Source organism: Amphibalanus amphitrite, unplaced genomic scaffold (assembly GCF_019059575.1).
Source record: "Amphibalanus amphitrite isolate SeventyFive unplaced genomic scaffold, NRLGWU_Aamphi_draft 000006F_arrow, whole genome shotgun sequence".
Classification (NCBI taxonomy): Eukaryota; Metazoa; Arthropoda; class Thecostraca; order Balanomorpha; family Balanidae; genus Amphibalanus; species Amphibalanus amphitrite.
The window spans coordinates 451,244-463,673 of NW_024881502.1; the positions used below are offsets into that span (position 1 = coordinate 451,244).

At 55.2% G+C, this 12,430-nt stretch overlaps 1 protein-coding gene across 1 annotated transcript in view; it reads left to right on the forward strand.

Moving 5' to 3' along the window:
• Positions 1-636: 636 nt before the first annotated feature.
• LOC122377470 (lachesin-like) overlaps positions 637-12,430 on the forward strand; it is a 78,248-nt gene continuing 66,454 nt past the window's right edge. Inside the window, exon 1 of the mRNA XM_043357527.1 lies at positions 637-847. Coding sequence (XP_043213462.1) covers positions 799-847 — 49 coding nt within the window. The 5' untranslated portion in view covers positions 637-798. The remainder of the gene's footprint in view (positions 848-12,430) is intronic.

Sequence of the window (12,430 nt, forward strand, 5' to 3'; positions counted from 1 at the left end):
ACGGCCAGTGGACACGGACGGCCGGGACAGCGTGGCGGCCCAAACTGGCTCCGTGGCACCAAAACCATGACGGGAGTCGCACTCGGCACTGATTACCAGCTGTGTGATGCTGTCGAATTTGAAATGGCCTGGCACGATCAGCTTACCCCACATGTTACGGGTATCAGCGCAAAACATGTTGGCGTGTTCGTGGTGCCTCGGTACGAGTTGGATCATTTAGCAGGACGCGACCCGCGGCTGCGCGCGGCGCTATCCACAACATGCCCGCCACTCGGCTGCCTATCGCTAGTAATATGCCGCAATAATCAGAATCGACCACTTGTAGGTATAAGGTTAGGAGCGAACAGTCCTCAGGGTGTGACCACTGGTCACCCATTCGGTTGTTGACAACAGTAGGTATTTGATCCTTGAGTAGCTACGGATAGGCGGCAAGAGCAAAGGACTGCACCGAGCATAGTATTCACAGTATCCACTTTACAGCCATTAGTGTCGCTGCTGAGCCGCCGCTGCAAGATGTCGGCAAATCGCCATGGATCGGTGCACCTTCCCTCCCCGGCCCGGCCCGGGGCGCGGGCGGCGTCGGAGCGCGCGCCGCCGACTGCGCAGGCGGTCCATCGACACCGACGCGCCGCCGTCAGTCGAGCGTCGACGGCGACACGCGTCACCGCGGGGGAAAGCCATCGGCGCGGCGGGCGTTTGTGTTGGCCGGACGTTCCGCCGCCGGCCGCTGTGACAGTGACGCAGACGCCGCCCATACGGAGGTGGCGGGCCGGGGCCGAGTGACGCGGCGGCCCGGCCATGGCCTGTGTGCTGGTGCTCAGCGCGCTGGTCCTTCTCGGCGTCCGAGGTGAGTCCCACAGCGCGGCCGGTCACAGCGGACCGGCCGGACCGCTTCCACCGACAGCGCGGCAATCAGACTGGTGCGGGGACACCCCAGCCACTCCGACATAAGCCGCTCCGGCCGGCTCCCGTCACAGAGCTCCTGAGCTCTTGGTTCCCGTAACAGAGCTCCCGAGCTCTTGGCTCCTGTGATAAAGCTCCCGGCCTCTATTAGAACCTCCGTCTGCGACCTCGGACCGGCTGACTGTTGGGCTGCAGCGTCAGCGTTACTGCTGCTGGCTTCCGCTGCTGTTAGGTCGCACTTTAGGTCATCTGTCAGCTCGTCCTCAGCAGCGGTAGCCGAATTTCTGTTATTGGGTTTCGGTATCCTGGTTTTGACACATTGTTCTGTTTTGACGGAAGATTCTCCGACAAACAGCGCTGGATGGTGGTGTAAAATAACGGATATGGCACACTTGCAACACCATAAATTAGGCTCCTAGCACACAAACATATATCAATTAAAACATTTACGAGACGTTCATGTTTACAGAGTAGTATCTAAATGTACACCCTGAGGCTGCAGTTCCAGAACTATTGATTTTCATTGCATGTTCAATAACTTGATAAACTGCTCTGTAAACATGCTGATATGCCTCAGGTTAACAGTGCTGAATACCAAGGCTATCTTTTAGCTATATAGCTACAAAGCTACCACATATTTGTTGCCTCGCTTCATGCTTTTAAAAGAAGTATTTTCGAACAACACGTGCATTGAAATTCATCATTTGCGTTTGTACAAATAAACGGGTAGTTAGTGGCTCAATGGAATTTTGGTGTTTAATGGTAACGCAAAGAATAAAGGCGGATCGAAAAACGAGGTTTATGGGAAAATGACAAGTCTATTTCCTCGAGAGAAATTTATAAAAATTTGTATGATTTTTATCCAAACTGTATTCCGTGAATGTAAGTTAAATGAATTGCTTTGTACATCTTTGTATCATCTCGTATTTATAACTTACATCGAATTGAAGTGATTCAATTAGATAAGCTGCTAAATAATGAATTTGTTCTGGTTTGTATCTACAATATGTATAGTGAGATAATTCCATGTTATTACGTTTGTTTCAGGACCTATGAATTATCCACTATTATGCGACTTTAGTTTCATTGAATGAAATTCACCTCGGAAATGAGCCCAAAACGCTTGCACAAATTATTCTAAATCACAAAATCACACAGTCTATGATGCTTTATTTTGAGAATATCATCAAAAACAGCTGATATCAATGCGACAAGAGTGAAAGTCTCTTTCAAACATTTGACGTAGGTGTTTGGCAGACAAATGGCTCCCATCACCTTACCGTCATCCCATATTAGAACCGAGTCAATTGCAGTTATTTGGCATCGGGTCGCTGGAGGCTGATTTGCAGCTAATTCTGATGAGTTGACGATAATTATTGGGTGAAACGGAGCATGTTATCATTTGTAATGCAAGCACTATTGACAGGCAATGGACAGTCCCGTCCATTCGCGATAACATTCATATTCATTTGTGCCTCCATTTCAATATTAATTTGACGTTCTTATTTGAGAACGCTGGCTGTAAATTAACTTGTTATTTATTAACCCTATTAACTTTGCTAAATGACACGTCACGAAAATTGACTTTCGACATTTTCACTTTCGGCTTATCCATTATTTTCATTTGTGCTGTTATGCACTCGGTTGTTATCACGAGCAGCGTGCTCGTATGCTTTAGCACAAAGCTAAGCAGACGATTTATCGGGTGGCAAAGAGTTCACATTGGCCCACTGCGGAGAGCTCTGGCGACAATGGCACTGGTGTTACCATATCTGACCGGTCCGATTTGGCGGAACATCAGGGGCCCGCGGCCAGCCCACACTGCACTGGCTGCCGAGCGACGGCGCGGCGCGGCCATTTCGCTGCCGCCGCCGCCGGCACAGACAGCCACAGCTCACGGATCAACTTCAACAAGATTTAGAATATCCGGCAATCTGGGAGACGTCTCCTCCAGCCATGATAAAGGCTCCATTTCGAGGAGGCACGCTCCACTTTTCCAATTGCAAATAACGCTCCGCGAAGAACACTGGGCTTCACAATGGTTTGAAAATGGACAAAATGTTGGGAACCAAACTTAATTCTTAAGATGTGTCTGTTTTAATTGTATTAGAGATGTTTTTAAGATATTACCATGCTAAGAATATATTAGCCGTTTTCACGACGAATATATTAGCCGTTTATCCGGCGAGTAACCCTAATTTGACCAAATCTGCACCTAATTTCTTTTACAGAAAATATCTTTATTTTATGATTTTATTTCAGTGTTTTAATCGGTAATATTTTCTGATAATACGACAAAGCAGGCATATAAGCAATTAGTGCAACCCTAGCTGATAGCTACTAAGAGACACACTGAACCTAATTTGACCAAATCTGCACCTAATCTGCACCAGATGTGCAGCAAATGTGTACCAGATGGCCGTCGTGAAAACGGCTGCACTGAACCTAATTTGATCAAATCTGCACCTAATCTGCACCAGATGTGCACCAAATGCTTACCAGATGGCTGTCGTGAAAACGGCTATTACGTTTCTGAATGTCGTCGTAAAACATATGTCATGATTTCAGACGTACCGCTGTCACCCAAAGCCATTTCAATCTCCATCTGCCGCCGCCGTCTTACAGCTCAGCAAAAGGCGAACCAGCCAACTCCAACTAAACTCACCAACCAATCTTCCACCGAACGCGCACCGACCAGACTTCAACCGGCCGTACCGGCCAACACTAACTAAACGCAGCCGTCGTGAAAACGGCTGCACTGAACCTAATTTGATCAAATCTGCACCTAATCTGCACCAGATGTGCACCAAATGCTTACCAGATGGCTGTCGTGAAAACGGCTATTACGTTTCTGAATGTCGTCGTAAAACATATGTCATGATTTCAGACGTACCGCTGTCACCCAAAGCCATTTCAATCTCCATCTGCCGCCGCCGTCTTACAGCTCAGCAAAAGGCGAACCAGCCAACTCCAACTAAACTCACCAACCAATCTTCCACCGAACGCGCACCGACCAGACTCCAACCGGCCGTACCGGCCAACACTAACTAAACGCACCGATCTAACCCCCACCGAACGCGCCGGCCAGCCAAATACCAACCAAACCTCCACCGAATTGGCAACCCTAGTCAAGCCGGCGACACGACCAGTCGGTCCATAGCATAACCCTGTTGAGCCTATACAAGCCTACGCATGTTTTTATAGCACACAATGCTTCTTTTACTGAATCACAACTACCAAACTTTTTAAGAAGCTTGACGTTATTGTAACAATGTCACAAGTTAAACACTGTTGGTGTTTGTGGACTTGGCAAAATATTCTCACATCTACACACATACCCGCGCAATAGAACTGGGCGGGCCTGCTGGCGCGATGATTTTGCCGCCGTCGGTGTGTGAGTCGCCGCTCATTATCGCCGTAATGGCGACATCCTGGCGCTGACGGGGCCATCGGCCGTCCGACAGCGGCCTGCGCGGTCAGATACCGAGCCGAATCGACCGTTCCGCCGGCGCGCCGCGTGCATACCGAGCGTCCCCACCCGGGCCGCGCGGAACTCCTCGATCCCGCCCCGATCCCGCCCGATGACCGGCCGATGGACTGGCTCTGAGGCGGAAGCCATCCAAGTCGTCCGCCACAGTCTGCGCCTCACTGCGGGGCTGCTGAGATTCGGCCATGTCGGATGCTTTACATAATCGCAGAGGCATTCCACCTAATCTGACTTTCCAAGAGAAGTAGCTGAGCCCGATGTGGAGAACATATGTGTTGTGCATGAAAAGACAACGATGATGCTTAAAGAGATGCTTGCCGCTCAATATCAAACCAGTCTCGGTATCTTTACAGTTTTATTTTTGTTTCTGTGAGCACAATAAGTTAACTTTTTCGTCGTTCATCGCCCTTCTTCGGTTCTTTCCCACATCGGTTCTGTCTGCCTTTCCGTTCCGTGCTGTGATCTTGGCTTCCCGTACCGCCCCCGCTCTGCTATCGCGTGGTATTGTTGCGCGGTATACTTCGCTTCTCAATGGGTACTGCCTGTTGGCGATGTTGTGAAATACATAATAAACAATTAAGTATGGGTGGTCCTGTTGATCCCATCGCGCGGTATCACTGGTCCTGTTTTTCGCGCGGTATCACCGGTCCTGTTGTTTCGCGCGGTATCACTGGTCCTGCTGTTTCGCGCGGTATCACTGGTCCTGCTGGCCCCCATCCCGTTGTATCACAGGTCCCGTTATCCGTCGCGCGGTATCACCGGTCCTGTTGTTGTCGGTCGCGCGGTATCATGTTGCTGTCCGTCGCGCGGTGACACCTCCGCCTCTGGCCCGTTTCCGGCGCGGTCTCCCGCGGCGCGCCAAACTCGCGGTTCGCGCGCGCGCCGGGCGGGGCGAGCTCTAAAAACGGCCGTCGGCCACAGCTCATCTGTTCAGCTATTCACCCCGGAAAATTATCGGCGTGGCGATGGGACGCCGGTCGAACGGCCCGCGCAGGGTCGGCGCCAGATATGCACATTGGCAGACGATATTTCGTGGCGCAGCCGGTCGCGAGGCTCCCGGAGACGCGTCCGGAAGCGACGGCTCGAACCGTCCGCTCTATGGCAGGCTGAGCTATATTTGGTAGGCAGAATGGAGTTTTATGGCGGATATTAATCGGGGCCCAGATTGCTGTGACTTCTGTTTATCCTTCATGGGCTGTTATTGCTATGTGAGTACCCTTCCAGCCCACAAATAATAAATGCTGCCGGGCAGAACACAATCATTGTCCGACAGAGAAGGATGGCAAATAGGCACGGGCTACGGTAGTAAATGTTTTGAAAATGACTTCAGGGAAAAGCCATTATGGTTCTCAGGCCACTGCTTGAATTGCCAGCTTAGCGTTGTTTTGCTGCGCTGAGTCTGTGGCGTCGGATTCTCTCATCCCAGACAATTACCGCCTCACAACTGCCGGTGGTTGGGACGCAGATGGATTTGCGGCGTGCAGCGGCGGCGGCGCGGCGATTACGACCGACGCGGCGGTGTCCGGTGTCGGGTCGACACAATCGTACGCCCCGCGGCGGCTGGTCCTCCTCAGCGCCAACAAAGGCAATCGCATTCGCGCCCGGCCGGCTCCGCGGGACGATAATGAACGGAGCTTCTGACGGATGGCGGTCGGAGCGCTCACGGGCCCGGCGCGCTCGGACGGTGTCGGATCAGCCGCCGAGTGCCGCCGGCCGCAAAAACCCGTCCGGCTGGGCGCGTGGCGCGGGTCGGTTCCGCCGCAGATGTCGGCACGAGTCGCGCCGCCATTTGGACTCGGGGGAGGGTGGCTGGCTGCCGTCAAGTGGGGCCACAGAGCTGTCAGTGACACTGGAGACGACGCGCGGCGGCGGCGGCTGCCGGAGGAGCGCCGGCGATGGCGGGGGCGGTAATATCGCCGGATGGATGTGTGGCCGGACCGACGGGCGACGCCGGGACGAGCCGTCGCCGCCAGCCAGTGGCGGCGTCGTTTGTCACACGCGGCGCGGCCGACGGTGGGACGACGAAAATACAGTCGGCGGCCGGACGGCGGGGAAGGGAGACGGGAGACAGGAGAAAGGGAAACGAGAGACGGGAGACGGGAGACGGGAGACGTGAGGCGGGAGACGGGAGACAGGAGACAGGAGACAGGAGACAGGAGACGGGAGACGGGAGAAAGGGAGACGGGAGAGGAAAGGGACGGCTGTCAGGGCAGAGCGGAGCAGAGAGACATAGAGAGGGAGGCGCGAACAAGGATGACAAGGACGATCCGGCCAGGACCGCAAAGTGTGATGCGGAAACATAAAAGCCCAGCCGCTGTGAATGTTTTCCTGCAGGCAGCCCGCGCTGATGTCCCATAGTGCACTGAAACTTCCGGCTTTTACAACCGGCGACAAAGCCTGGCGGAACAAGGCTTCGACATGTAATCGGAGTCACAAACTTGGACATCTCGGGCAATCGCCGGCGGGCAACTTTGCCGGGGTCCGGCGGCTGGCCGCGGGGATCAGACTGCGCTCAGAATCGGCTCTAAGCCGCCGACAAACAAGGCTCGTCATTTGGCCAGTGGGCCAGTTTTGTGCCCTGCGTGTTTTTATGTTCGGAAGTTTTCGGCTCTGAGAAGTCATATACCCGAGAATAATTGTTTGTACTCAGAAGTTGGCAGGTGCCAACAGCGCGCTGGTGGTGTCAACATTCGGATGCTGGTGAAGAAATCAGACGGTAACTGAGCAGCCATCAGCGTCCCGTGCGTCCCGTGTGTGTACCCAGCGCGGAGCTCGAAGATTTAATTCGTTCTTAATTTACATTGTATGCTTTTACTTGTCTATTACTCGCTTATCTTTGTATACCCATTGTACTGACGCTAAACCGTAAAAGCCACCTTGTGGAAGGTTTAAATACACTGATACTGATACTGATCCTTCCGAAGGTCTCGGGCATACGCCGAGCACTAATAAAGAGCACTATAATTTTTAAACACTAAAATAAATTCATGAAATGAAGATATTTATTTTAACATAGATTTGGTGCAGATTTGGTCAAATAAGGCGCATCTACCAGATAGCACTTCGTGATAACGGTTATTACGAAACGTTGGGTGGTTAGGTATGGTGTCAAAATAGCTCCAATTTTAATCCTGCGTCATATGGAGGTGAGCTAAGCTCACGTCTCGGTTGACTCGGGTTTCGGCTGGGATCCGAGAAGGGCTGTATTCTGGTGACGCCGGCGGCTGTTTGGCGCCTGGTGTGTGCCCTCTGTGCGGCTGTCTGGCGCCTGGTGTGTGCCCTCTGTGCGGCTGTTTGGCGCCTGGTGTGTGCCCTCTGTGCGGCTGTTTGGCGCCTGGTGTGTGCCCTCTGTGCGGCTGTCTGGCGCCTGGTGTGTGCCCTCTGTGCGGCTGTCTGGCGCCTGGTGTGTGCCCTCTGTGCGGCTGTCTGGCGCCTGGTGTGTGCCCTCTGTGCGGCTGTTTGGCGCCTGGTGTGTGCCCTCTGCGTGGCTGTTTGGCGCCTGGTGTGTGCCCTCTGCGTGGCTGTCTGGCGCCTGGTGTGTGCCCTCTGCGTGGCTGTTTGGCGCCTGGTGTGTGCCCTCTGCGTGGCTGTCTGGCGCCTGGTGTGTGCCCTCTGCGTGGCTGTTTGGCGCCTGGTGTGTGCCCTCTGTGCGGCTGTTTGGCGCCTGGTGTGTGCCCTCTGCGTGGCTGTCTGGCGCCTGGTGTGTGCCCTCTGCGTGGCTGTCTGGCGCCTGGTGTGTGCCCTCTGCGTGGCTGTTTGGCGCCTGGTGTGTGCCCTCTGCGTGGCTGTCTGGCGCCTGGTGTGTGCCCTCTGTGCGGCCTGCAGCCTGGCCTCTGGGAGTCCGTCTCCGGCCCGGTCTGGTGACCCCGGCGGCCGTCTGTGGCCCGGTGACCCCGGCGGCCGTCTGTGGCCCGGTTCCTCGGCCCCTGGGCGTCTGTGGTCTGGTCTGGTCACCCTGGCGGCCGTCTGTGGCCCGGTTCCTCGGCCCCTGGGCGTCTGTGGCCCGGTTCCTCGGCCCCTGCATGGGCGTCTCACAGGTGGTCGATAAGCCACCGTCGACTGGCGCGGCCACAGATGGCCCGTCTCCACAGCGGGCGCGGCGGCAGCTGGGGTCGGTGGTCACAAATGGCCGCGCCCTCCGGTCGCAGTCGGTGGTCATAAGTGGCCGCGGCCCCTCGCCCTCTGGTCACAGACCGTCTCCGAGTCTGATCACAAATGGTCTCTCAAATGGCCGCGTCCTCAGGCCACAGATGGCGTGTTCCGCAGGCCACTGACGCTGTGTGTCTCTAGGTGGGTCGCTGGCAGTAGAAGGGCAGGTCACTTTGACTGTGAATGATATGAAGATGTGAAGGTGGCCCGTTCTGCCGCGGCGGCCGGTCCGATTTAAAATGTTTTGAGCCGACGTTGGCGTCGGTTTGTGATTAAACTGGCACCCCGGCCGGTTCGTAGCTGATGTTCCGCGCTCAGTCCTCTCAGCTGACCAGTCGCGCGGAGCCACCCAGGTCGGCTCCTCGGTGATACTGTTGGCAGCCAGCGAGGGAAACCAGCAGACTCGAAGTCTCGAAGGACTCGAAGGACTCGAAGTCGGCCCGCCGACACGCGGCGCCGTGCCGCCGGTTGCCGAGCCAGGACCGCTCTGTCGCCTACCCAGGGTGCAGTGCCTTTATTGCGCCATATACGCCACTACAGCGCCGCGGCACGCCACGGAGGAGTGAGGAGTGATTTAATCCGGGCGGGGCCGGCGGCTGCCCCGCCTGACCGCGCTGCGGGGCCCGTCGGTCGGCTGCGGTACTGCGGCCGTCCGCCGGTCTCAGGTGAGGCGGCCAGTCTGTCTGTCTGGGCGGCGGCGGCGGCGGCGGCGGCTGGCAGCCCGGCCGCCGGCGGGACCGATCAGGCACGATGGATGACCCGGCGGCCCACTCCGGGCTACTGCGCTGCGGGGCTATCACACCGCCGCAATGACCCCGTGGCCAGCGCCCAGCTGCGCTAGACCGAGTTCAGCTCATTCAGTGAATTCCATCCAGCTGCGATTATTTCACCGGAACGAGGCCGGCAGCTGCGCGCGGGCAGTCGGCTGCGGCAGCGATGTGGAGACTGCGGGGGTAGACTGCGCCGCACGACACGCCGCCGCCTGTGTGCATACTGCGCCGCCCGACTGCCCCGCCCGCCACACAGCTGGACTACATAGACTGCCGCGCCGCGCCGCGCGGAGCGTGCGGCGTGCCAGCCCGCCGGAATGGGAGCTGACAGCCACACCAATCCACAGAGCCATCTGCGCTGGGACGCGCGGAACACGGCGGCGGCTATGATTCGGCCGACTTTGGGCCGCAGACAATGCGCTCAGCAGCTCCAACGCGCCGTAAAATTGTGTGACGCTCCAACTCGGCATTCTCCCCACCGAAACCATATTCATCAAAACATCTGGGACCCAACTGGGCATACAAACAGCTTGTTAAGCTTACAAGTTTAAAATAAGAGCAGCACGCTGCACTTCTGAACAAATGATAATGAATACAGCTCCGATTTGAAAGTCAATTTCCACGACGAAATCGGGTGAACGACGTCAAACAACTTCCGAAAGCCAAACAAGTCGTCATTTTCAGATTCGTACTTGAATCATTCAATCATGACATGCTACATTCCGGTAAATAAAATTGAAATGGTAATAAAATGCAAATAAAGTCGTAGCAAAATAAAATTCGTCATTTATGCAGCATAAAAGATGTGCTGAAAGATGTGTTATGAAGGCATTTACTGCCGATATATTTCACCCCAAACGCATGATGTTAAGATATATTTATTTGCGGTTTGTAAGTCTGAAGATCATTTCATTTTTATGGAAGTTGTTCTTCTGCTGCTCGAGCGAAACTATCGGACCACTGAATAGGATTATGTGACAACCAACAAGACGAGCTGTCACGTATAGTCTGTGAACGGCGTGAGCATAAAAATAAAAACTTGAGCAACGGTATTAATGCTTTTTTTAGGATATTTGCAGCAATAAACATATAAGACACAGTCACACACGTAGCTAAACTGCAACCAATTTGTTGTTGACCGTGAATGTGAAACCCCTTAAATGTTTTTTTTTTAGCCCGCTGCGCCGAGCGGCAGTCGACTATACGTGTTGCGGAGCAGATCTTCTACCGTATCGATCTCGGCGGCCACGACGGCAGCTCGCATTCAGTTCACACTAATTTATTCAGCGACCGGCAACATGTGACGACGCCCTTATCGGGAGGGCAGAGGTCGATCAAATCAGCGCGCGCCGCCGGCGGCCATCGGGGCGGGCCGCCCCCGAGGGCACCTCAGGGCCGGCTCCGGTCCCCGTATGGTGCTCGCAGCCATTTCACCGCCGCACAGAATGGGCCGGCCGCCAATACTCGACGACGTTGTAAACGAAATTTGAGCTAATTCCAAACCGGACATTGTTGGCCGCTACTAGTGAAAGAAAAGCTTTGGGCGTGACAAGGGAAAACGCTGAAATATTTTTGCAGATATTATTTTCATGTATATTTGTGTTTGTGTTTTGTTTACTTTTTTTTTGTTCTGCAAAAAATGTTTTTTCATCGGTACTCAAGAATTTGAACAGAAAATGTTAAAAATACTTTTTTTACATTAACTATCCAAAACTATCCACTGTTCGATATATTTCTTATTTATGCTTTATCGAAGGTCACGTTATCTGTTTTCGTCAGTTATTTGTTTTATTTGATAGACGCTCACAGGAGGAGGAGTGAGACACAGCTCAGTAAGTGCTTATGAGTGAAACGAGGGATGACCGGCTATGGAGGAGAGGGGTTTACTTGACCAATGTCTGCGATATAGATGTCTAAATTTACCATCGATTCATATGCAGATAAAAACTCACATTCCTTTGATGTTAATTGAGGCGATTGCACCGAGTGCAATCGCCTCCTCGTGCCTAAGATAGCCAAAATAATGAAATATGCAAATAAAGTATTGGTATGCGGAGCATGTCGTAAATGACCATCCTTATACTTAATTATTTCGTTAACTATGAGAACTGAGGCCCCATGGGACATACACACACTGCCTGCTGGGCAGTCAGGGCAGAAAGTCAGTGGAAATAGGGACGCGGTGCCGCTGCCGCCGACCAGGTGCTGCACCGTTCCGTGGTGACCAGCGCGGCCGTCTTCAGGAACGAGGTCAGCGCGCCATCAATACAGGTGGACAGCCGGCGCGGGCTCCTTTCATCGCGCTCGGCCGCCAGCCGCGCCGTAAAACGACCGCATACAATCATGGCGGTTCCATTAGGTGGCCGCCGAAGGGCCGTAAATAAGAGCCAGTGCCGACCGGGCGAATTGTACCAGCTCCGGCCGGGTGAATTGTACCAGCGCCGCCGGCCCTCTGACCTGCCGTCCATGGACCACCGCGACAGCCGATCACTGCACCGCGGCGCCGCCGGGGACGGATGGACGTCCGGCGGACGGCGGGCGGTCGACCCTCGCCACCAAACATAACCCGTCCGCGTCATACCGGGAGGTCGGCCGGAGCTCTCCTCTCCGGCAGAAGGCAGCCTAAACCATTCAGTCCGCTGCGGCGAGTCTGACCCACTGGACCGCCAGTCTGCGGAGACTGCAGCCTGTGTCCGCTGCAGCCCCGGTTTGAAGGGCACCGGTGACGGGACTGCAGACAGACAGACAGTCGGACGGTCAGCCGGGCAGCGGCAACACCGGCCGGCGATATCCCCACTGCTGGCGGCCCATCTGGCCGCTGTCAGAGCCCGCCGGGCGGAGCGTCAGTCTGCACGCGACCCTGACCCCGGCGCACGGCGGCCGAGGCGGGGGCGGCCGGCGGCGGCGGCCCATTGATCGTCCGCGGCGCTCGGCGGCGCTGCCCGGCGGGGCGGGCCGGGCCGACATGCTGCGCTAAACGCCGGCGGCCGGTTAGCGTCAGACGCCATATGGCCGCCGTGATGAATGGCCGCCGATGGTGCGTGGCACTGACGGCGAGACGGGCGGCCCGCCCGACCCGAACGACCCGGCCCGACCCGTCTGACCCGTCTGACCCGCCCGA